The following is a 26,166-nucleotide window of genomic DNA, read 5'->3' as shown; positions in this document are numbered from 1 at the left end:
TCTCAATATATTTACAAAAAATGGAAATGTTCACTATCATAATACTAGTCATTCCAATGACATATTTATAGCTGATCAACAGCTACATAAAGGGCACAGTAGTGTAAGGCACAGGGGAGTACTTCTGTACAAGAAGCTACCTGAAAATGTCAGGTCTTGCCAGAAAGGATTCAGATCCAAAATAAAGTCAATCCTACAGAAGCACTGCTTCTATTCAGTGGAAGAATTTATGAATAGTAATCTAAAACAATTTTTGTAATATATTTTACTGCATGTGTTAAAATATTACTTTCAACTGACTTATTTGACTCTATTCACAGATATAACTCTTCCTTGTTATGGCTCATCATTTATGATAACAAAATTTAAATAGTGTTACTCTGTAATCATTATCTGATGACTGTGTGTAACATACCAAAAAATTTATGATTCACTATGTACAGCATATAATTTATCACTTTTGAAGGTCAGACATACCAACAATTAAAGGGAACAGCCACGGGTACCAGGATGGCCCCCTTGTACGCCAACCTATTTATGGGTCGCTTAGAGGAAGCCTTCTTGGTTACCCAGGCCTGCCAACCCAAAGTTTGGTACAGATTTATTGATGACATCTTCATGATCTGGACTCACAGTGAAGAAGAACTCCAGAGTTTCCTCTCCAACCTCAATTCCTTTGGTTCCATCAGATTCACCTGGTCCTACTCCAAATCCCATGCCACTTTCCTCAATGTTGACCTCCATCTGTCCAATGGCCAGCTTCACACATCCGTTCACATCAAACCCATCAGCAAGCAACAGTACCTCCATTATGACAGCTGCCACCCATTCCATATCAAACAGTCCCTTCCCTACAACTTAGGTCTTTGTGGCAAACGACTCTGCTCCAATCCCGAATCCCTGAACCATTACACCAACAACCTTAAAACAGCGTTCGCATCCCGCAACTACCCTCCTGACCTGGTACAGAAGCAAATAACCAGAGCCACTTCGTCATCCCCTCAAACCCAGAACCTCCCACAGAACCCCGAAAAGTGCCCCCCTTGTGACAGGATACTTTCCGGGACTGGATCAGACTCTGAATGTGGCTCTCCAGCAGGGATACAACTTCCACAAATCCTGCCCTGAAATGAGATCCATCCTTCATGAAATCGTCCCCCCTCCACCAAGAGTGTCTTTCCACCGTCCACCTAACCTCTTGGTTCATCCCTATGAAATGCCCAAACCATCTTCCCTACCCTCTGGCTCCTACCCTTGTAACCGCTTCCGGTGTAAGACCTGTCCCATGCACCATCCCACCACCACCTACTCCAGTCCTGTAACCCGGAAGGTGTACACAATCAAGGGAAGAGCCACGTGTGAAAGCACCCACGTGATTTACCAACTGACATGCCTACACTGTGAAGCGTTCTATGTGGGAATGACCAGCAACAAACTGTCCATTCGCATGAACGAACACAGGCAGACAGTGTTTGTTGGTAATGAGGATCACCCTGTGGCTAAACATGCCTTGGTGCACGGCCAGCACATCTTGGCACAGTGTTACACTGCCCGGGTTATCTGGATACTTCCCACTGACACCAACCTATCGGGAACTCCGGAGATGGGAACTTGCCCTTCAACATATTCTCTCTTCCCGTTACCCACCAGGCCTTAACCTTCGTTAATTTCAAGTTGCCACCGCTTGTACCTCACCTGTCATTCAACAACATCTTTGCCTCTATACTTCCGCCTCGACTGACATCTCTACCTAACTTCTTTGCATTTACACATGTCTGCCTGTGTCTGTATATGTGCGGATGTGTGTGTGTGTGTGTGTGTGTGTGTGTGTGTGTGTGTGTGTGTGTGTGTGTGTGTGTGTGTGGGTGAGTGTGTGAGCGTGCGCACGCGAGTGTATACCTGTCCCTTTTTCCCCCCAAGGTAAGTCTTTCCGCTCCCGGGATTGGAATGACTCCTTACCCTCTCCCTTAAAACCCACATCCTTTCGTCTTTCCCTCTCCTTCCCTCTTTCCTGATGAAGCAACCTTGGGTTGTGAAAGCGTGTGTGTGTGTGTGTGTGTGTGTGTGTGTGTGTGTGTGTGTGTGTGTGTGTGCGTTTTATTGTGTCTATCTACCAGCGCTTTCCTGTTTGGTAAGTCACAGCATCTTTTTTAAATATATAATTTATATAAATGTATATCTTAAGAATGTCTAAACTTATGCATGTAACTAAATACCTACAAAATAAATATATTTATGTATCAAAGCATGTTAAATGTAACTTATCCTACATCTATGTGTAATAACACAACAAGATTTCTGGATGAATAAATAAATAAATAAACCTACCATGATTATTCCCCATTCTGAAATGTAGTTTCATTGTGTACACTCCTAGCGATTTTTGATGCTACACTGCAATGTTTTAGTTATACCGTGAACCAATAGAGATAGGATGTTCATATTCACAGGACATGTACATTAGTATATTCTGCAGAATTGATTAGCAGCTGAAGCATGCCGGCCCAAGGGTTCAAGGTCAACATTAATATCACAGTTAAACACCACCTACTGGTGAAATGTGCCTGTGTTTGTTTCGCTATAAACTGAAGGTAAGAGACAAGTGTGACTTGAGCAGATGTACAGGCTGCCTCACTGATGTATGCATGAATCATACAGTTAAATTAGTAAGCTCGAATAAGGGCGGATTATTGGCATGAGAGAATGTGATGCATCCATCCAGGAAACCTGCTTGTATTGGACAAAGTGTTTCGGCAGTGCAGTGGATGTGTGCGGAATGGTTCATGAAAGGCCATAGAACACCACAACAAGGGTTCAGGTCACACCACACAGACCACCCCCAAATAGATCGACAACTCATCTGGATGGCATTGCAGGACAGACCTGCATCCTCCTCAGCTCTGGTGAAACAGTGTAACACCTGGTACACTATCATGGTTGACAGTCTGTTGCTGTTTATTACAGCATGGGTTATGTGCACATCACTCACTTCTCCACCTATTTTTGACGAATGTGCAGAAACCTGCTAGGTGGCAATGGGTGGGGAATGTCACTGGAGACACGAGTGGCATCAGCAGCATTTTCAGATGGATCCAGGTCCTGTGTTTGAAACCGATATCTGCATTTTGGTCCACTGCAAACAGGGTGAGCGGCATTACAGTGACTGCATTTGCAAATGACATAATGTTAAGGTGTAAAGTCAAGTGCTGACACATCAGTCGGGAACAACAGAGAAGAGCTGGCTGTGAGAAGATGTCAGCCGATAGCACACTGACCGGGCCTCTCTCCAGGACAGCAATGCAACAGCAGAGGCCCCTACGTGAAGAGGTCATAAGCGTTGTAGCCGATGGGTCACGGCCCAGTTACATTGTAGCTTAAAGACTAGCGAATTGGATAGAAATGTCAACACTAGTTACCTCACTTGTATTTGCTGTGTAACGCTGACTTTGGATTGTTTATACTGAAGAACACTGCTTATTTTGCATGTCACCCTTCGCCTGCAACAGATCTGCGTGATTGACAAAATTAAGTATTGCAATCTTTTCCTTTTGTAATAAAACTCATTAAAACAATTTGTTTGAATGTTGTCTAGCAATCCAAGAAAGCAGGTTTCCTAGACACCCTATATTTGACGACTAGGCAGGATTTAGCACGTACTATGCCAACTCAAGTTCTTATGGTGTGGGGTGGTGTTGGATACAACAACAAAAAATCTCGGTTGGTGCACGTCCAGGGCACTGTGACCAGTGTAACCAATGTAAATGACATCCTGCAACCCACAGCCACACCCCTTTGGGCACAACACCCCACACACCATTTTTCAGCAACACAATGCACGTCCACATGCTGCTGCACAAACATGTACCTTCTTGGTGTCACAGGATGTCATTCTTTTGCCCTGGCCCACCAGATATGTCGTGAATTGAAAATGTGTGGGATATGGTAAAATGACAGGTGCAGTGCTGTGACCATTGCCAACCACCACAGATGAACTTTGGAGCAAGGTGAATGCGGCATGGGTGGCTATACCACAGGAATTCATTAGCACCTTATATACGTTGATGCCATCATCCATGGAACAAGTTATCAGAGCCTATTGGTGGACCCTCTGCCTACAAGGCAACAAAACACAGTCTGAACTGAGGTGACAAAATGCTAATCACTTTTGCAGAACATACTAACGTACATCATTTTTTCTGAATACGAGCGTATTTCACTTCTCTGGGAGAATATTGCCAATTGCACAATTAAATGCTTTTGAAAAGTCACAGAAAATGTTTGTAAAAACTGCTACACATTATGAATGAACTACTGTAACACTGAGACATTAGTATGTGCTTACTGTGCAAATTTTTATACCCATAATAGTAAGTTGTGATGGTCTGCAGTTACAAAAGTTCTGCAAAACATTCATTTAAAATCCTAAATAAGCAATAACAATTATGAAAGGTGTTATCCACAGAGAATCACACAAACAAGGGGTTCCATGTATTTTTGCAGCCAGTTACGTAGAAACTATTGAAATGAGTTTGACAAAAAGCAACAGTTACATGAGTGAAATGAAGTATGTAAAGTGGTGTGTGTGTGTGTGTGTGTGTGTGTGTGTGTGTGTGTTTTGAGAGGGGGGGGGGGTGAGGTGTTTCTTCCCTTCTTTGCACATAAAAAAAAATTGTTTCTATGTTATATTACTTCACTGGGTGTATTGCATACATCTTTGAATCGATTTGTCCATATTATTGTATAAAATTATCAAAGGATGAAGAATTACAGATGAAATTTCATGAGTTATGAGTGATGTTAATTCACATGTAAAGAGAAGGAACAATTAACAATAAAAAAAAGAGGGTTTACAGAAAGGAAACCCAACTGAACTTGTCAGTACCTCAAAATGAATCATGTAAGAAGACAAATCTTACTGAAACTTAACTAGGATTCCAAAATGAAATTAAATAACTTCATAACAATCTAAATAATATTGTTTTTTTAAATCAAATTGTTTTTGAGTTTCCATTACACAAATGTTTGTGGACTGACTCTGATTTGATTGGCTTTATGTTTCACTATCTATTCCTGCATGTTTTCTCATTTACTGTTTCTCACATAGCTGTACAAAAGAGAGTATAAATCCATGTCTTCAATATCTCATAACTGATTCTCGACATTTAATAATGTGCTATTGTGTCACGTGGATGTTATTGAAACAACATATACATTGCCAAAAACAAGTCTCTTCTATAAGTAAATGATTGTATGTACAGAAAATTTTATTTTTAAGTTATGTGAACATTGCAAGATGAATACAAATCTATTCAACAAGCAAACAGGGAAGAAACTACAATATTGCTTTTTTAGACAAATGCAATGTTATTAATGTCAAATGTCTGAGTTTGTTCAACCTTAAATTTTCATTTCTAGTCCAAAAGTTGTCTACATCTGTGTACTAGCACTGACACATACTGGGAGATCACACAAATATGAGCATTAAGACAAGCACAGTGTAACAATCCTTTGTTGTAAGACATATTGTCAGTCATCCTAAGACATTAATTCCGATTTGGCTGGTGCTTCTTTAGTTTTGGAATTATAGAAAATGACTTCATTGTACTATGCACTCATGTTACCACAGAAGTAGCGCATCAAATAATTCTATATTGTTTATCATTCACGCCATTTATGAGGACATAAAAAGCAATTAAGCTTTCAGTACAAAAAATTATACGCATCTATTGTGAAATGAAAAACCTGACTTAATATATTTACTTCAGCAGTTTTTAATGACAGTCCATTCCAATTCTCAATGGCTAGAAATAGCACGGTCCATTCATCTGAAACCACTATTCACACTTTTCTTCAGACTGCTGACTTCCAGACATTTCATCAAATTTTACAAATAATTTATTTAACAAAATGAAGTAATGATCCCTGTATGATCATTGCTGTAGTGAAGCTTAGGAACAAATATTACAAAAAAGTGTTCCACTCTTTGAGCAATAATTAAGTACACATGACATGAGCAGAATGTAGAACTCACTCTCTCTCTCTCTCTCTCTCTCTCTCTCTCTACTTTGGCAATTAAAATTATGTACGGCCATACACCTAATAATGTAGGAAGCTTCAAAATTATTTTCAAACAAAAAAATAAGGGAAAAAGTTGCTCCACATCAGATTAAATTGTTCCAAGCAAAGCTTTCTCTGGAAGATTACAGTTTGAAAGATGCCATAAAACAACAAAAATGCAAATATGACATTTTTCCTGCAAATATAATAACCATCTAAAGCACTGCTTTTATATTTGAATGTCAAATATACAGTATATGAAAATGCAGTCCGTGTATGTCGAGGTACAAAGTGGCTGTGTATTTCACACAAACACTATAAAGAAATATTTACAAATGAAAACCCAAAACTAAATAACAATAATCAATGTAATAGAAACCAGAACTTTACATTTTTAATAATTAAACATTTTAAATGTATATGATGTATATTTCCATGTGTACTAGGGCATCTGATCCATTTCTTTTTAAATACTATGCTGTACACAACCAACTTTGCGATGACTTCTTTCCCCAAATAAAACAGAAATATAGAAAAATATAAAAACAGTGCTACAATAATGTTTGTGTAAGAGTCAGAACTCATTGCTACATTACTCAGATCCAGTTAAGCTGTTAGTATGGCATTCAGCCAGGAAAACAATTCATTCCAAGGCAATTTTATGTTTAAATATCTATGCAGCATAGGGTCATCTATCTGCCAATATTGTATGTTGCTAAGAATAACAAAATTTACACTTTGTTAACTATGACAGCTTCTCCCATAAAAAAATCTCAACTGCCATCATTTGTATTATAATAACGATTAATCATTATCATCAATATCCATTGGAAGGAAAATTACAATAAAGGCAGATAGCTAGCTGCCTCATATTTTCAAAATCTCACAAAAATCACACATTCTTATTATATTTCTGCACAAAACTTACTTAATTATCAAAATTATGAACAATTTCATAAATTTTTTTCACATGACAAAAAAATATAGGAAAAATCAAATTACATGAGCTGAGAACACAAATTCTTAAATTTTATTGCTTTTCAGATTCAAATCATTTTTTTCTTTGCTACAAGACAACACTGTACTAAGCCGTGCAGTTAAAACTAAACATTTTTGGACAGAAAATAAATTATAGTTACAGTAGGCAACAAAAGGAGAAAATAAATAGTGTAGATTATCTGCAGCTACGCGTAAGAATGCAGCTGCCATCTAATAGGTATTAACTCACACATTTTATTTAAAAAAAAAAAGAAAAAACCTATTTGAAATAGTTTTACATAGAGGTAAAGTTCAATGTGAAAGACAAATGGACTCAACGCTAAAACAAAGACGGAAAATTGAGGCTGAGAAGCTCTGAGTAAGCCACATTCTGATTCAGTAAACACTCCACTGTAGCATACATGGGAGTGAATTTATGTATCCTCTCATGTGTTAACTTCTTACAAAGAAGAAAAAGCAAAACAGGGCACTCAGTTATCCTACGAAAACAGAATGTTTGGAATTTTAAATGCTACAATCCACATGTAGTTCAAATTTATCGTTTAATTCTTAATATGTTCAAACATTATACTTTTCCATAACGTACTTTATGGAGTGGAGCTGACTGGAAGTTATGTAAGTACATCCTTTCGAAAAGTTGCTGCAAGCTGCTCATTGTATAAGATGTAGGCATAATGTCAGTTTAATTGTCATCAATAAACTGACACCTTGGCACTCCTGCAAGCTAAATCACTTATTCCATTGCCTTGCATTCCTGTAAATACTTCAAAACTACGTTCAGAATAACGCTGGTTCATCGAGGCCATTGTGCGTGGCATATCCAATACACACACTTCTAAGCAGAAGTACCATTCACCAAAGCTTCTTTTGGTTTACCCTCGTTGCGTTTTGAGGGTGGGGGTCTCTGATTACGAGACTTTGGTTCACGCTGTCCCTTTGGAGGTCCTTCATTGTTTTGTGGCTCCTCTTTAGCAGTAAACTGAGGGTCATTCGTGACTGGAACTATGCCTGAAATTTGGAAATAAAAAATTAAGTTTTCAATTATACATTTAATTTTCCTTTATAAATAAACTATATTAAGACTATATCAACAAAACTTAACATGTAGCATACTTTCAATAATCACAATTGCTGACTTTGAGACTAAATAAGAGGAGACGACTGATGACCAGAGAAGTGAGATTCAATGATCCTACAAGACTAATGAAGACAACACCATTTGTTGGTTAGATAGTCTGCTTCCTAGTTTTGAAATTCAACAACAATTTTCTTTACAGTATATATGCGCATCTCTACACAAAGTGTGAAGAGGAAGGTAGTAGAAACAGGCATATTTGCAAATGCAGAGTCTTTGCACTTTTGGAAGTTTTACTCAATGATCAATCGTTAAATGAGGAGGAGGAGGAGGAGGATGGGATAGACTGGTGATTGGGGAAAACAGGTGGGAAACAGTGTGGGGGCAGAGGGGGTGGCAGCAGGTGGGGGGGAAGAGGGTGAGGGGGCGAGGGTGGGGGTGAGGGGGCGGGGGTGAGGGGGAGGGGGGGCGAGGGAGGGGGGGCGGGCGAGGGCAGAGGGGGCGGGCGAGGGCAGAGGGGGCGGGCGAGGGCAGAGGGGGCGGGCGAGGGCAGAGGGGGCGGGCGAGGGCAGAGGGGGCGGGCGAGGGCAGAGGGGGCGGGCGAGGGCAGAGGGGGCGGGCGAGGGCAGAGGGGGCGGGCGAGGGCAGAGGGGGCGGGCGAGGGCAGAGGGGGCGGGCGAGGGCAGAGGGGGCGGGCGAGGGCAGAGGGGGCGGGCGAGGGCAGAGGGGGCGGGCGAAGTCAGAGGGGGCGGGCGAAGTCAGAGGGGGCGGGCGAAGTCAGAGGGGGCGGGCGAAGTCAGAGGGGGCGGGCGAAGTCAGAGGGGGCGGGCGAAGTCAGAGGGGGCGGGCGAAGTCAGAGGGGGCGGGCGAAGTCAGAGGGGGCGGGCGAAGTCAGAGGGGGCGGGCGAAGTCAGAGGGGGCGGGCGAAGTCAGAGGGGGCGGGCGAAGTCAGAGGGGGCGGGCGAAGTCAGAGGGGGCGGGCGAAGTCAGAGGGGGCGGGCGAAGTCAGAGGGGGCGGGCGAAGTCAGAGGGGGCGGGCGAAGTCAGAGGGGGCGGGCGAAGTCAGAGGGGGCGGGCGAAGTCAGAGGGGGCGGGCGAAGTCAGAGGGGGCGGGCGAAGTCAGAGGGGGCGGGCGAAGTCAGAGGGGGCGCGCGAAGTCAGAGGGGGCGCGCGAAGTCAGAGGGGGCGCGCGAAGTCAGAGGGGGCGCGCGAAGTCAGAGGGGGCGGGCGAAGTCAGAGGGGGCGCGCGAAGTCAGAGGGGGCGCGCGAAGTCAGAGGGGGCGCGCGAAGTCAGAGGGGGCGCGCGAAGTCAGAGGGGGCGCGCGAAGTCAGAGGGGGCGCGCGAAGTCAGAGGGGGCGCGCGAAGTCAGAGGGGGCGCGCGAAGTCAGAGGGGGCGCGCGAAGTCAGAGGGGGTGAGGGGGCGCGCGAAGTCAGAGGGGGTGAGGGGGCGCGCGAAGTCAGAGGGGGTGAGGGGGCGCGCGAAGTCAGAGGGGGTGAGGGGGCGCGCGAAGTCAGAGGGGGTGAGGGGGCGCGCGAAGTCAGAGGGGGTGAGGGGGCGCGCGAAGTCAGAGGGGGTGAGGGGGCGCGCGAAGTCAGAGGGGGTGAGGGGGCGCGCGAAGTCAGAGGGGGTGAGGGGGCGGCCAAGTCAGAGGGGGTGAGGGGGGGGCCAAGTCAGAGGGAGTGAGGGGGGGCCAAGTCAGAGGGAGTGAGGGGGGGCCAAGTCAGAGGGAGTCAGGGGGGGCCAAGTCAGAGGGAGTGAGGGGGGGGCCAAGTCAGAGGGAGTGAGGGGGGGCCAAGTCAGAGGGAGTGAGGGGGGGGCCAAGTCAGAGGGAGTGAGGGGGGGTGAAGTCAGAGGGAGTGAGGGGGGGTGAAGTCAGAGGGGGTGAGGGGGGGTGGGTGAAGTCAGAGGGGGTGAGGGGGGGTGGGTGAAGTCAGAGGGGGTGAGGGGGGGTGGGTGAAGTCAGAGGGGGTGAGGGGGGGGTGGGTGAAGTCAGAGGAGGTGAGGGGGGGTGGGTGAAGTCAGAGGGGGTGAGGGGGGGGTGGGTGAAGTCAGAGGGGGTGAGGGGGGGGTGAAGTCAGAGGGGGTGAGGGGGGGTGAAGTCAGAGGGGGTGAGGGGGGGTGAAGTCAGAGGGGGTGAGGGGGGGGTGAAGTCAGAGGGGGTGAGGGGGGGGTGAAGTCAGAGGGGGTGAGGGGGGGGTGAAGTCAGAGGGGGTGAGGGGGGGGGGTGAAGTCAGAGGGGGTGAGGGGGGGGTGTGAAGTCAGAGGGGGTGAGGGGGGGGTGAAGTCAGAGGGGATGAGGAGGGGGTGAAGTCCGAGGGGATGAGGAGGGGGTGAAGTCCGAGGGGATGATGAGGGGGTGAAGTCCAAGGGGATGAGGAGGGGGTGAAGCCGAGGGGATGAGGAGGGGGTGAAGCCGAGGGGATGAGGAGGGGGTGAAGCCGAGGGGATGAGGAGGGGGGGAAGTCCGAGGGGATGAGGAGGGGGGGAAGTCCGAGGGGATGAGGAGGGGGGGAAGTCCGAGGGGATGAGGAGGGGGGGAAGTCCGAGGGGATGAGGAGGGGGGGGGGAAGTCCGAGGGGATGAGGAGGGGGGGGAAGTCCGAGGGGATGAGGAGGGGGGGAAGTCCGAGGGGATGAGGAGGGGGGTGGAAGTCCGAGGGGATGAGGAGGGGGGGAAGTCCGAGGGGATGAGGAGGGGGGAAGTCCGAGGGGATGAGGAGGGGGGGAAGTCCGAGGGGATGAGGAGGGGGGGAAGTCCGAGGGGATGAGGAGGGGGGAAGTCCGAGGGGATGAGGAGGGGGGGGAAGTCCGAGGGGATGAGGAGGGTGGGAGTCAGAGACGGTGAGGAGGGGGGGAAGTCCGAGGGGATGAGGAGGGTGGGAGTCAGAGAGGGTGAGGGGGAGAAGTCAGAGAGGGTGAGGGGGGGAAGTCAGAGAGGATGAGGGGGGGAAGTCAGAGAGGGTGAGGGGGGGAAGTCAGAGAGGGTGAGGGGGGGGAAGTCAGAGAGGGTGAGGGGGGGGGGAAGTCAGAGAGAGTGAGGGGGGGGAAGTCAGAGAGGGTGAGGGGGGGAAGTCAGAGAGGGTGAGGGGGGGGAAGTCAGAGAGGGTGGGGGGGGGGGGAAGTCAGAGAGGGTGGGGGGGGGGAAGTCAGAGAGGGTGGGGGGGAAGTCAGAGAGGGTGGGGGGGAAGTCAGAGAGGGTGGGGGGGGGAAGTCAGAGAGGGTGGGGGGGGGAAGTCAGAGAGGGTGGGGGGGGGAAGTCATAGAGGGTGAGGGGGGGGGAAGTCAGAGAGGGTGAGGGGGGGGAAGTCAGAGAGGGTGAGGGGGGGGGAAGTCAGAGAGGGTGAGGGGGGGGGGGAAGTCAGAGAGGGTGAGGGGGGGGGGAAGTCAGAGAGGGTGAGGGGGGGGAAGTCAGAGAGGGTGAGGGGGGGGGCAGAAGTTTGTCACCTGTATTTACACTCAGTTGTGTATATAAGTCAGTAACAAATACTTTTAATGCAGCCAAGCTGTTTCGCCTATGTGGTATTCGAGAACAGGCTACAAAATTAATGGTGACAATGACAAATTTAACAAAGACTAACAATGCAATGTCTCCTTCCAAAATGGCTCTTTCTGTTCACCACAAACAGTTGAGAGAAACATTAAAAACCCTATGGGTAACTTATACCTATGATGACAGCATGGAATTTACAGACTATATTACAGTTTATAAAAAGGAGACATTGTGTTGCCAGTGTAACACAGCAATCATGTTTTATAGTTATATGAACAAAGCAAACTTTAGATCATATTTTTTACTATAGTAATTATTGTAATGATCTTCGGCTCTAAAGTATGTTGAATACGATAGCTGTCATCCTCTCTGTATTTTGGATCTGAAGATAGCCTTATTTTGAAAAACTGGTCATTACATTAACGATGTGTGATGATCTCCCTTTCGTTAAAATATTACAGTTTATTGAGAAAGCTGGTAACTGGAGAAATGGGTTAATGGGCAGATACAAAACTGCAAATTATCTTCATGACAAGCTCGTTTAGTCCGAACATGAATGTAGGAGAGAGTGAGTCAGTGTGGTAACTCTGAACCTCCCCAGCATTCAGTCTATTATCTCATGCCTAATCCCCTGTCATCCAGATTTGATACCTAAGTTTCTAACCCTGTTTACCGGTAATAGACATAATATACAGCAGCTCAACAATTTTGAATTATGTCTGATAGAAACATAACAATGGAATTAATCAATTACTTGTAATATAATGTAAATGGACAGATAAAAGATCTATTCACCAAACGGAGGCAGGGGACCATATTTACATCTCACTGCGTTCGGTACGTCTCCCCTGACTCAGGGTTCTGGGTGATTCTTCTAAATTGTGCCTTTTTGCCTAAACCTCTCCATTCCGTTTCCTTCGCCTCTTTTCCTTCCCATTCAACTCTTCTGCCACAAGAAGGAGCCACTGGTTCCAAAAGATTATAAATTCTATCCGTGTGTGTGTGTGTTTTTGTTATATTATCTGATAGAAACAGTATTTTTATACATTACAACCATCACATGGCCAGAATACAACAGAACAAGATCACAGAAGAACAGTTACAGAATAGGCAATGAAAACTCGAAGTAATCTGCACATAGCACCTGCTGGTGCAAAATCTGATTAAACAGAGTGATCCAACTAAGTTGTCATGTCATATATTTCCTGAAACATTACGACATCATAATTAAGTTTTCGTCAAGTTGAAATGTGAGAAAACCTCAATAACGATGTATAATCTCTTTTCACAGCTATATTTATTAAAGAAGAATCAAGTTTAATTTTTCAAATGAAACAGTAATTTAAGTTGTTAGTATTGTTGTTCTAAATGATAGGAATTCAATGGTGTTAATGTTCAAAATTCAATTTGTGGTTTTGGATAAATTAAAATACTTAGAACTTGAGGTTTATATGTGTTAAATATGAAAACGACTGCTTTCTTATGTGGAAGTTTCTGGTTTCACACCTAAATAAGAAAATCTTACATTGGATGAGGGAGAACAACATAGAGTTGTCACGATACTGGTGTGAAAGGGGATACAGAGGAAGTGTAGCTTCCATTATGCCTGTGTAGTTCAGGTGTGTTGAGTGCTGGTTGGTTAGGAACAATGACTGTCTTTCACTACTTCAATGACAAACCAGATATGCTGCTTCTTTATGGAGCACGTGAAAGGAACATGAAGAGAACAGCCGAGTTGTGCGCACAAAGGTATCCTTTATATACCAAAGGCATCCACCGCCCTTTCAGTAAAAATTTTTTGTACATTTGCTAAACTGTCATTGTCATTCTAATTCTCATTAAGATACCACTGGTCAGGTGTCTTAATGAGAATGACAATTTAATTAATGTGCAAAAAATTTTTACTGAAAGGACAATGGATCATTGGGTAAGCTTGCAACAAGAAGAGTGAAGGAAATAGTCGTTCTGGTAGCTGTTGCTTCTATTCCATAAGTTAGTTCCAAAGAAATTGTTAGTGCCTGTGATACGAACCAGCCCAGCACTGTTGTACACAAACAGCATCCATCCATCATATGTCCCTTCATGAGCAGAATAAGCAGGAAGATTGCAGAAAACACATGGAATTCTGTTGCTCGATTCTGATGCAGTATCAGTTCAGTTGGTACTTTCTACAAACAATTCTCTTTAGCTATGAAGCTACCTTCATAAATCATAGAAAGCGGACTGTAATAAATAACTGTATGTGTTACTGGGCTGCTGAGAATCCACACTGGCTGAGGCAAGTTGATCATCAGAGGCAGTAGAGAGTGAACGTTCAGTGCAAGATTATTGAAAACTAAGTGACTGGTTCTTATTTTACTGCAGGAACTAAAATGGATAAAAGGTGTGCACAATACCTTATGGAAGTGCTACTGGTCATTGTAGAGAAAGTACCACTTCAAATATGTACAGGTATGTGGCACTAGCACAATGGAGCCCTCTCAGCTCTTTTCTCATCACCGCATGTGGCATAAAGGGGTTACCAGTTGGCCTGCACATTTACTTGATTTGATGCCACTGGACTTATTCTGTGGGGTAAACTAAAAAGTAAAAAATACATTCTCGGCCTTGGGGAACAAAAAGAAGTCAGCTGGAATGAGGTTGGGACTGTAGGGTGACTGCGATAGTGTTGCCACACTACACTTTCTCAGTAACTCATGAATGCAGAAAGACGTGTGGCTGGGCACAATGTCGTGATGCATCAGCTACGTAGCATGGCTGTCTTTTCACAGGCTGTGTTGTGTCAAGACTGAAAACGCACCAACTTTTTTGGTGCCACCTTCATTTATTGAATTCAGCATTTGGAAATAAATTTAATATCCAAAGAAATGTAAAAAACAGTGCTTATAAATTTTTCTATTATGTGTATTTTAACTGTGTTGTACATTTCATGAAGTTGAGATGCAGTACATGCATGTTTGAGAGTTGCAGTGGTGCACTACAGTCTGTCACCCTGCAGTACAGAGAGGGTACAGCCTACCACTGGAGCTGACCACCGAGAATGCAGCCGATGGCATTCATCGACAATATTTAAATTGTTAAAAGGAATAGTGGAACTGTAATTAAAAAAAATAAAATAATGGTTCCAATCTGCTTTAACATGGTCTAGATAGGCAGTACCATTTCAACTGACCAAGATGTCATTTCAGTTCATGAAGGGATAGTCTTTGGTAAGAAAGTTGTCAGGAGTGAGCTACTGAGTGCAGTTCGCTGTAATTGGAAGGTAGTACCAACAATATATATTGATTCACTTATCCTTTCAAAATAAATTTTGGAGGATTTGGTTTTTCAATTTCATAGTTGACAAAGTTAGGTTCACCTAACATTTCATATGATGAAGGGAGATCTTTATGTTTAATGGACTGGCATAGTTAGTTGCTGTTACAGGAGAATGTTTATGGGCTGTAAGAACAAGAATTAATGATTGCAATTGCGAATTGGTAGTTTGGGATAGTGTACTAGAATCACTGTTCCACGTAGTTTTGCTGGTGGTTTTGGTAGCACACTTGAAGGTAACCGAGTTGCGGTTGATTCTGTTATTGCGACGCACACTGTTAATGATTGAGTTCTTGCTGTAGAGTACATGTTTATAGGTTGATTTCTGGAACTTGAGTGAGGTAATGACTAAAGTGCATTGTGTTCAAGGTAACAGATCAAAGCACCTGATAGCAGAAAGTTATTGTCTTGTTCCTATGTGAAAAATCTGCATGTGACTTTGTGAAGATTTGCCTGGTTTAGTCAAAAAGAGATCACAACTTTTAAGAAAACATAATTGAAGGTATTTGTACAGCAAAACTGTTACTTCCGACTTGACAAGTTCAAATGTTTATTTCAACCAGGAGTCTTTAGTGAGTCGTATTGCCAACACCTGAAGAGGTGTTGAGTTTGTTCAGATTGGTTAACTGTATGGAGCAAATTGGTGATGTCAGCTAGGTTTTTGGTTTGTCTTTTTTGTTGACGATTACAGTCTGTCAGAAGGGACTTAGGATTTTGCTGGCACTCTTACACCTGCAATAAATTGGCTGTACTGGGTATTGAAATTCAAAGAAATGTAATAAAGGTACAGTACTTAAAATAAAATTGGGTTCCAGGCTTATCACTGAAAATAAGTTGCCCTTCAAAGACCATTTTATTAAACCAATACTGAAGTTGATTAAAAAATAGCATGAAAAGGCCTTTCAAATGAAAGCAAAGATATATTATATATTCTAGGTAGTTATAATTATGGAAAATTTAAAGCAAAGAGTTTTAGTTATGTTAGAGCTATTTAATTTGAAGATAGAAACAAATAAGATTTTTTAGAGACAATTACTTGAGAATCAAAGACACACATATTTGGACTGGATTGTATGTATTACAATGCTAACTGCATTTGGCAAAGATAAAAATCAAAGGAAATTGACTAATTTTCAAAAAAGAGAATTGAGTTTGTGTAGATACTAATGTATATTTCTGACATGGCTTGGAGCTTAACCTCTGTGAGGCTGAGATAAATTTTACCACACAAACAAGTGTAATTTTTGCTTGATATAAATATTATTAATAATACTGTTGCAAATCAGTTTTTGCTACTGATAGACTTGATGTTGATGAGGGAAGGATCTCACTTTTAATGTCCATTCTTATATTAATTTTGAAGTCTGGAAAGATTTTCGTTAATACACTGGTACTAGTGTGCGATGTATAGATTGTGTTGTGTGCTAAGTTTTAAAAGCATTCAAGTTACTTGCCACAGCTAACGAAAGTTAATATAGCCTGTGAAAATATTGTTACGCAGCTAATTTCTGTTAACAGCATTTATGTTAAAAAAAGGCATGAAGACAGTAATTGTTCCGAAAGAACAGATACCAATGATGACCACGCAGCTTCTCTCGAAAGAAATGATAATTAATCGAAACCCTCAGCTGCCAACAGATGATGTTGATATACCTCAATGGGGACAGCTGAAGATGTATGCCCCGAATGGGACTTGAACCCGAAATCTCCTGCTTACATGGCAGACGCTCGATCCATCTGCGCAACCAAGGGCACAGAGGATAACGCGACTGCAGGGAATTATGCCTTGCACGCTTCCGGTGAGACCCACATTCCCAACTGTCCACAACTTACATTTGTAATGTTCTAAAGACCTCATGGGAAGCGTGCAAGGGATAAGTCCCTGCAGTCATGTTAACCTCTGTGCCCTCGGTGGCTCAGATGGATAGTGTGTCTGCCAGGTAAGCAGGAGACCCCGGGTCTGAGTCACCATTGGGGGACACATTTTCAGCTGTCCCCATTGAGGTATATCAACAGCACCTGCTGGCAGCTGAGGGTTTCGATTAATTATCATTTCTGTAAAAAAAAAAAAAAAAAAAAAAAAAAAAAAAAAATTAGCTAACTATGATTACTATACTTCTGAATACTATGATCACTTTTAGAAAATTCACGAATACGTATGAGCGCTCCATTAAGAACTAAGAAATCTTTGTGAGAATACAGATAAGTCTTATATATTAACACTAAAATTGCTTATACATATACTAAATATTTTGTGCTTGAAAATCTATATTCAGGTGCAATAGAAAAAAAAGGGACAAATTATACTGTAGGGTGACACTACCAAGTATGCCAAGTGTCAACCAGAATTGAGAACCAAACTTACTGTACTGATTTGTACAATGCTATGGAAAATAAATTGTTGATCATACTTTTTGTATAAAGTGGTAATGACCAGTGGAATGCAGATGACCCTTTTTTTACAATCTTTACATAATTAATGGTTAATCATTGCAGTAAAAATTTTCTGTGGGCAATGTCCTTAGCGTTGTCTTTAATTTCGATTTGCTCATCTTTGCATTCTTCTGTTTTGGGGACACCAGTGTGTGCCAATCAGCACCGTTGCACTTCAGCCTTGTGTTGCACTGAGATGTCCAAGTTTCATCACCAGTAATAACGTTTCTCAAACAATCCAGTTCATTTTCCACACATTCTTTCAGTTCACTCATGATGAATAGTCAACTGATCTTTTGCTTGTCTATCTATAGTTTGTTGACCAGCTTGGTACACACCTTACGCAAATTCAATTTTTCAATAACGATGTGATGCACAACGGTTTTTGGAGCCTTCAGACTGTCAGTTCACACCCGAACACTCATTTGATGGTCAGTATTCAACAAACCACACACATGAATCATGTTTTCATCTGTTTGGCTTGTAGATGGCCATCCAGAACAGGCATCGTTGTCCTATCTTTCATGGTCCCCCTTGAACTCATAACTTGAACATACGAAAAAATAGACTTTATGTATGCTTTTTAAAAGCATTTCATGAGTTTCAGCAACTTTTTGGTCGACTTTTGTGCACAACTAGATTGCCCATCATTGTTTAAACGTATCCTCCACAACGTGATCTCAAAACAGGTGCACTATATCAGAAATCCTAACGTCAGCAATGCTCGGAGCAGACTGACCCACAGTGTCCTCCCACCTACCTTCAATGGCCTGATTAGATTAGATTAGATTAGATTAATACTAGTTCCATGGATCATGAATACGATATTTCGTAATGATGTGGAACGAGTCGAATTTTCCAATACATGACATAATTAGGTTAATTTAACAACATACTTAAGTTAATATAACAACTTTATTTTTTTGTGTTTTTTGTTTTTCTTTATTTTTTATTTTATTTTTTATTTTTTTTAATATTTTTGTTTTTTTTTTCCTTTTTTTTCTTAATTTATATCTAAAAATTCCTCTATGGAGTAGAAGGAGTTGTCATTCAGAAATTCTTTTAATTTCTTCTTAAATACTTGTTGGTTATCTGTCAGACTTTTGATACTATTTGGTAAGTGACCAAAGACTTTAGTGCCAGTATAATTCACCCCTTTCTGTGCCAAAGTTAGATTTAATCTTGAATAGTGAAGATCGTCCTTTCTCCTAGTATTGTAGTTATGCACACTGCTATTACTTTTGAATTGGGTTTGGTTGTTAATAACAAATTTCATAAGAGATTATATATACTGAGAAGCTACTGTGAATATCCCTAGATCCTTAAATAAATGTCTGCAGGATGATCTTGGGTGGACTCCAGCTATTATTCTGATTACACGCTTTTGTGCAATAAATACTTTATTCCTCAGTGATGAATGACCCCAAAATATGATGCCATATGAAAGCAATGAGTGAAAATAGGCGTAGTAAGCTAATTTACTAAGATGTTTATCACCAAAATTTGCAATGACCCTTATTGCATAAGTAGCTGAACTCAAACGTTTCAGCAGATCATCAATGTGTTTCTTCCAATTTAATCTCTCATCAATGGACATACCTAAAAATTTGGAATATTCTACCCTAGCTATATGCTTCTGATTAAGGTCTATATTTATTAATGGCGTCATACCATTCACTGTACGGAACTGTATGTACTGTGTCTTATCAAAATTCAGTGAGAGTCCGTTTACAAGGAACCACTTAGTAATTTTCTGAAAGACAGTATTGACAATTTCATCAGTTAATTCTTGTTTCTCAGGTGTGATTACTATACTTGTATCATCAGCGAAGAGAACTAACTTTGCCTCTTCATGAATATAGAATGGCAAGTCATTAATATATAATAAGAACAACAAAGGACCCAAGACTGACCCTTGTGGAACCCCATTCTTGATAGTTCCCCAGTTTGAGGAATGTGCTGATCTTTGCATGTTACGAGAACTACTTATTTCAACTTTCTGCACTCTTCCAGTTAGGTACGAATTAAACCATTTGTGCACTGTCCCACTCATGCCACAATACTTGAGCTTGTCTAGCAGAATTTCATGATTTACACAATCAAAAGCCTTTGAGAGATCACAAAAAATCCCAATGGGTGGTGTTCGGTTATTCAGATCATTCAAAATTTGACTGGTGAAAGCATATATGGCATTTTCTGTTGAAAAACCTTTCTGGAAACCAAACTGACATTTTGTTAGTACTTCATTTTTACAGATATGTGAAGCTACTCTTGAATACATTACTTTCTCAAAAATTTTGGATAAAGCTGTTAGAAGGGAGATTGGACGGTAATTGTTGACATCAGATCTATCCCCCTTTTTATGCAAAGGTATAACAATAGCATATTTCAGTCTATCAGGGAAAATGCCCTGTTCCAGAGAGCTATTACACAGGTGGCTGAGAATCTTACTTATCTGTTGAGAACAAGCTTTTAGTATTTTGCTGGAAATGCCATCAATTCCATGTGAGTTTTTGCTTTTGAGCAAGTTTATTATTTTCCTAATTTCAGAGGGAGAAGTGGGTGAGATTTCAATTGTATCAAATTGCATAGTTATGGCCTCTTCCATTAACAGCCTAGCATCTTCTAATGAACACCTGGATCCTACTATATCCACAACATTTAGAAAATGATTATTAAAAATATTTTCAACTTCTGACTTTTTGTTTGTAAAGTTTTCATTCAATTTGATGCTAATACTGTCTTCCTCTGCTCTTGGCTGACCTGTTTCTCTTTTAATAATATTCCAAATTGAATATCTGCTGTGACCTGCTGAGATGTACCAGAAAGTATATTTCTTGACTTTGGGACACATCTTTTATAACTATGGAAAAAGAGCATATGTTACTTAGTGATGACTTTTTCACAATTTATTTGAGTGAAAACAAAGTTAGGATATAAATCATATACGAAATGCTGTTGCTGATGACCTAGCAATAATTATGCGGACTCCAGAGAAAGCCGAACATGTCATCGATAAACTTCATGAGGTTGCCATCAAAACCAGTCTCCAAATTTCTTATGAGAAACCACAATTCACGGGCTCAAAAAGTTAAAATCTGAAATCACTTACAACAAAATATGGTGACATCAAACAAGTGAAGTACTTCAAGTACTTGGGTGAAATGATCTGCAACACTGGCAATGAAAAAGTAGCTCACAAATCATGAGCAGAAAAATTATGTAAAGCTTATACAATGACCAGGAACACAAACAATAAGAAATCGCTATCCACCCAAGCCAAACTTCACCACTATCATGCAGTCACTCTTCTAGAAGTGCTCTACGCAACTGAAACATCATCATTAACCATCAACATCAAGAACACTGACAGAATGGAATGGCAAATACTCAGGAAAATATTTGGACCCAAGATTCAGGATGGTATCTGGATGCGCAAAAGCTCTGAAGAACTGTACTCAAGGACTGGACGCTTCACGTCAGTTGCGCGGAAAAGACGATTGAAATTCTACAGACATTTAGCAAGAATGGATGCCTCTAGAATGACCAAAAAAATCTTCCTTATTATCAAAGGAACTCGCCAAACCAGGGCATGCTGGCTAACAGAAACCCATAATGACCTCAAGGAACTCAATATTGACCCACTAGAAATCACACTGTGTACGGACAGAAAATAAACACTCATAAATTCACAACCAAAAACCCAACGGAAAAGAATCTGAAATTGAAAAACTCATGGACACAAGAAAGAAAATAATAATAATAATATAGGAAATATCAGAGGTGAACAGCTTAGCTGAATCACCCTGTATATTCAAGTTTTCAGCTTGTCCCACAAATGATTGCTGTGTGCTGATTGTTCCACAAAACAACTAAACTAAGGGTAAGAGAATCTGTAAAGTTTTGATGAAAGTTTTAACTCTCACAGTATGAGTGCTACAAATGTAACTGGATCTTTATCTTTAGAGAATTAAACAGAGAAAAGAGATTGTGTGTGAAGCGTCAGATTAGGATTACTTTCTGAAGGAAGCGCACATATATTTGAGAATTCCACAATTTTATTGCGTGAAGAAGCTATTTAGATCGGTCTGATATACCTGCAACATTTCCCTGTTGCTGTTCAAAATGAATTACTGCATTATAATGTATTTTATGAATGGGATGTGCCACTTTGTATTGTTTACTGTATGTATTGAGGTACAGGGATTCAGTGTACTAGAACTGTAGACAGGTAACTGCAAAAAATAATAAATTAATTATACATCTTTTTTTTTAGGAGGTGCTTCATGACTACACCTCTTACTACCATGTTACACTATAGAACACGTTTGGCTTTTGCCAAGAGTGAATAAGTTTGTTTCTTGAAAGGATAGAGTACTGTTCTGTGGTGTAAACTGGTTGAAAAGAAAGATGAAGCGAACCTATATTACCTCCGGTTTCTATCACTGCTCATGCTATATCTCTTACTTAGAAAAGGCAGTTGTGTACATGTACAGTTCCATTACAAGAAATTTGCACATTTATGTCCACATGAGGTGTAGTGCATGATGATCTCCTCCCCCCTCCGCCCTTATTAATCTGAAGACAAGCAGAATGAGTTTGTTTCAATTCCCACATATGAATTTCATGTGGCTGCTTCAGGAATGATCCTAAATGGCTGCCACACAGTCTCATAAAAAAGTTATACCACCAAAAACTCTCACATCCATTGCATTTCCTAAGTGTAGAGGCTGCCATTTGTGTGTATCATAACACACAACTTCACCCGGTGTCTTAAATCTAGTACTTCCAAACATTCTGTTTATGAAGTTTGAGTGACTGCTTTGGCAAAACTGTGTGTTGTTCAGAGGAGTTACTTCCAGATTATCTAGGATAAAGCAACTTTGAGCAACTGTTCCAACCAACAAACCATAAATGTTTAATTCAGGGAAATATCCACAATATTGGGCACATGATATAGTGCAGTGAGGGCCAATACAATTCTATAACAAAGCATCAGACATTAAGAGGGAACTGAGGAAGGAACAATTATCTTCAAAGGTACAAATTCCATGCAAAGAAGAACAATATGCATCTAAAAAGTTAGGTGAATGGTCTCAAAAAATAAAAGAAACAATTGTTACAAACAAAATAATGGCCTTCAAAGTAATCAACATTAACTACACTTCTGACATCAGTTGTAAAGCTGTTAGAAACTTTCAACAAATGTTTCTTGTAGTATCACTCTAAGCATTGGGATCCCACATTGTTTGATACCCACAATGTCTGTGAATGTTCATGAAAAATAGTTTATACTGTCTTTGCTTACCTTAAAATCTGCTGCTCTTATTCTCAAACCACCTGCCGATGACCCACAAGCATCTGTCTCACTCGTTTAATGTTGTCTGTGTCTGTGCGTGTTGACCTGAATACAGCTGATCCTCAACACAGTCCTTTCAGTCTCAAAAGCATTTAAAGTACTCACTCACACATACTTCATTCACTGCTACAACACTATATTTGCACTAACATTCCACAAGTCTCAGTCATAGTTTGCCTTAATTTGAAGCAAAACTTCATGTTAACATGTTGCTCCATTCTGCAATGACAGGAGGTGATGGAAGCTTGGTGGGTATCTTCGAGAATTGAGAACACAAGAGCTAAAAGAGTGACACTTTATAATGTCAGTTACTGATACAGAAGTATCCAACAAGTTCTACTCAAAAAGAATGACTGGGTTCCTGCAATAGATGACATTCACACAAAGCCTCTCGAAACCCAAGAGCTCTGTGAGCCAAAAATGTTGCAATAATCTGACAAAACCACAGATAGTAAATACTGCCCTGTAATAACAACTGATCCTGGGTCTGTTCTTCATCAGTGCATCTATGAATTTTAGCAGTATTTCACAGACAAATTTTTCGACAATGTTATTCACATTTTATCTTCCGATACCACTCCCAAAATTTATTCTCTCAGAAGATATCAGGAGGCAAGGCCACTTTTGAAAGCTGTCACATCATATGCCAACTCTGTTTAAACTTTTGCACAGTCTTTATGTGGGTGCCATCACCAAAGAGCTGTCCAACCAAATGAATGGCCATGATCAGACTCTGGTTGAGAGTATATTTGACCACTCAGTGGCAGAATACACTGCTGAGCTACTCAATGCCCCAACTATGTGGTCAGTTGTTACCTTTGCTATTTTGATTATTTATATCCCCTCCAGGGCTTTCCATTGTCTTATTTAAGTTGCCACTGTTGAGATTAAACACTCATGAGAAATTGAATTACAGATTGTTGTGGAAGAAATAAAGTGTTCATGTCATTTTGGGGAATAAAACAGTCCATTGTGTTATATTACTGGGATATCCACCATACCTTGTAATGGCTGTCAAGATGACAATCAAATAAACTTAGAGTAAAATGGGAATTGTCACTGCATATGACTGTGGACAGCTTCCTAAGAACATGCAGATACTGGCATTTTCACGTGTTATGTCAAAGGCAAGTATGTCAATATGGGGAAATGTGCAGTCTACATCACTAGAGTCAACTGTTGACAGCAACAATGTGTCACTGATAGGAGTTTCCATCAACTATTGTGGATTGTAACAGCAGATAGGGGGTCACAGTGCTGCAAATCACTCACGAACTCTACATTGCAGAACAACAATGACAGCAAGTTAGCTATCACAATCTCTCTAACCAGCACCTCATTTCAGCGTACAGAAGTTACTCTCCCATAAATGCACCTCTGTTTAAAAAAATGACTTATACAAATGACCTGTAGATGGTGATTTAATTTTGCTGAAACTCGTAATCACTGTATATTTTTGTGTGATCTCCACCCAATAGAGCTGACAATGTCTTGCAATAATCATAAAGGAAAATTTATTAAACATGATCGACAAGCACAGACTTAATACACAACATGTGACACCTGCAAATCTGAAGTATTTTGGAACACTTTCACATTGGCACACAAGAAAGCAATGTTAAAATTCTACTGAAGCACGATTTATTAATGCGCTGTCCCAGCATCGCGAGCACATGCAGTGCAAGCCCTAAAAAAATAGCAGTTGCTATTCCTTCTTTTCCTGTACAAAAAAAGGAAGAGTGACATCTGAGCTTGGGCATTTGATGCAAATATGTTAAATGCATTCTGTTTTGCACATCTGAATACTCATGCCTTAGATTTTCTTGCACTATGGGCTAACAAGTGTTCTTCAGGACTGTCAATATCAGCAAAAAGTTTCCACTTGTTTCACACATAATGAATAAGTAAGTACCTAATGGTGTACAGCAAAATTAGTTCATTCAACAGCATCACGGAACAGTAACTGATTGTAATGAGTTAAGAAAAATTGAAAACACTCACTACCAACAAAAAGCTAATGTGCAGACTAATGGCAATACTTTGGAATATGCAGTAATCTGAAGACATTTGATCATCTTTGTTCAACTTGCAAACAATAATATTTAAAGCAACATCAATGTAATAATTTAAGGTAGTAGAAAAGTAATTAACTTTGGGATACACAAATGATTCAGGGATGCTTGCTGATAAAGCAGAAAGCTCACATCCCTGCTCAGAGAAGTCATATTCAATTGGAAAAGAATACTACTCAATCAACATGAGAAAAAACAATATTAGTGATAGTCATCAAAATAAGAATGAAAATCCAATGAATCAGCAAATCCAGCACATAACAGAAAATCAATATCTCCATTAATTAAGTATGTAAGCCATGCACTCATATGTAAAACAGTTTGATAGACATTAATACACACACTGAGTAGAATGAAGGACATTAAATTAAGTATTCATGAAACGACTCGACACTGGAATTATTATTTAACAGAAAACAACCAAGAGTCCTGTGGGTAGAATACACCAGGAACAACAACAATATTAAAGGCCAACTGCAAATGAGATGCTGACTACTAACAAATGCAGAATGATGATGCAGTTGGAATACACACACTGCAAAATAAAAACAACAAACTTCTTTCAATTATTTTGAAATGTAAATCTTATGTCAGTATCAATATAGTGTCACTATGGAGTAGTCAGAAAATCATCTTACCTAGGGAACATTTGAGAATCATTACTACAGAGCTGAATAAGAAATAGCACTAGCCACATCCATTCTACACCTACACATACAATGAAAAGGCAAAACATTATGACCACCTGTTTAATAGCTTGTCTGTCCATTTTTGGAATGACTTACACCAACTGATTCTGTGCATCTGGGATCTGACAGTTTGTTGGTAGGTTTGTGGCATTTGATTTCTAAGCACAAATCACGTAATTTGTGTAAATAAAGGGCCCGCTGACTTGCATATGTGGTGATGGCACCTGAGAGTGACCCAAATGGGTTCCTTTGGATTTACATTGGATGAATTTGGTAGCAGAGACATAAACATGAGTTCAATATAATACTTCTAAAACCATTGAGGCGTTGTTCTGGCTCCAAGCCACGGACAACTATACTGCTAAAATATGACATCACTGTTGGGGAAGACATCACGCATGAAGTGAGGCAGATGTCAGAGTGTCTTTGATTACTACCATAAGTCTCATTCAAGTGACGGAGAATGTCTCCCATAGCATAATACTGCTCCCACCAGCCTGCTTCCGTGGCATGCTGCAGCTTTCAAGCTGCTGTTCACCTCGATGATGGCGTTTGTGGGGAGAACCATCAACCTACTGTAGTACAATGTGGTTCACCCGAAGAGCTAACACGTTTCCATTGATTGATGGTCTTGTGCCCACTGCAACCTTAACTGAAGATGTCACTGGGTGAACAT

The 26,166-nt window shown here is 41.3% G+C and overlaps 1 protein-coding gene across 4 annotated transcripts in view; it reads right to left on the bottom strand.

The window, feature by feature from the left end:
* Positions 1 to 5,246: 5,246 nt before the first annotated feature.
* LOC126484080 (synaptic functional regulator FMR1) overlaps positions 5,247 to 26,166 on the bottom strand; it is a 261,579-nt gene continuing 240,659 nt past the window's right edge. For all 4 annotated transcript variants that reach the window (XM_050107455.1, XM_050107477.1, XM_050107462.1 and 1 more), the window contains one exon: positions 5,247 to 8,064. In XM_050107455.1, coding sequence (XP_049963412.1) covers positions 7,892 to 8,064 — 173 coding nt within the window. In that variant the 3' untranslated portion in view covers positions 5,247 to 7,891. The remainder of the gene's footprint in view (positions 8,065 to 26,166) is intronic.

The sequence above is a fragment of the Schistocerca serialis genome, chromosome 1 (genome assembly GCF_023864345.2).
Source record: "Schistocerca serialis cubense isolate TAMUIC-IGC-003099 chromosome 1, iqSchSeri2.2, whole genome shotgun sequence".
NCBI classification, from domain to species: domain Eukaryota; kingdom Metazoa; phylum Arthropoda; class Insecta; order Orthoptera; family Acrididae; genus Schistocerca; species Schistocerca serialis.
Note: the sequence above shows the minus strand (reverse complement) of the source record. Positions and strands in the feature narration are given on the sequence as shown.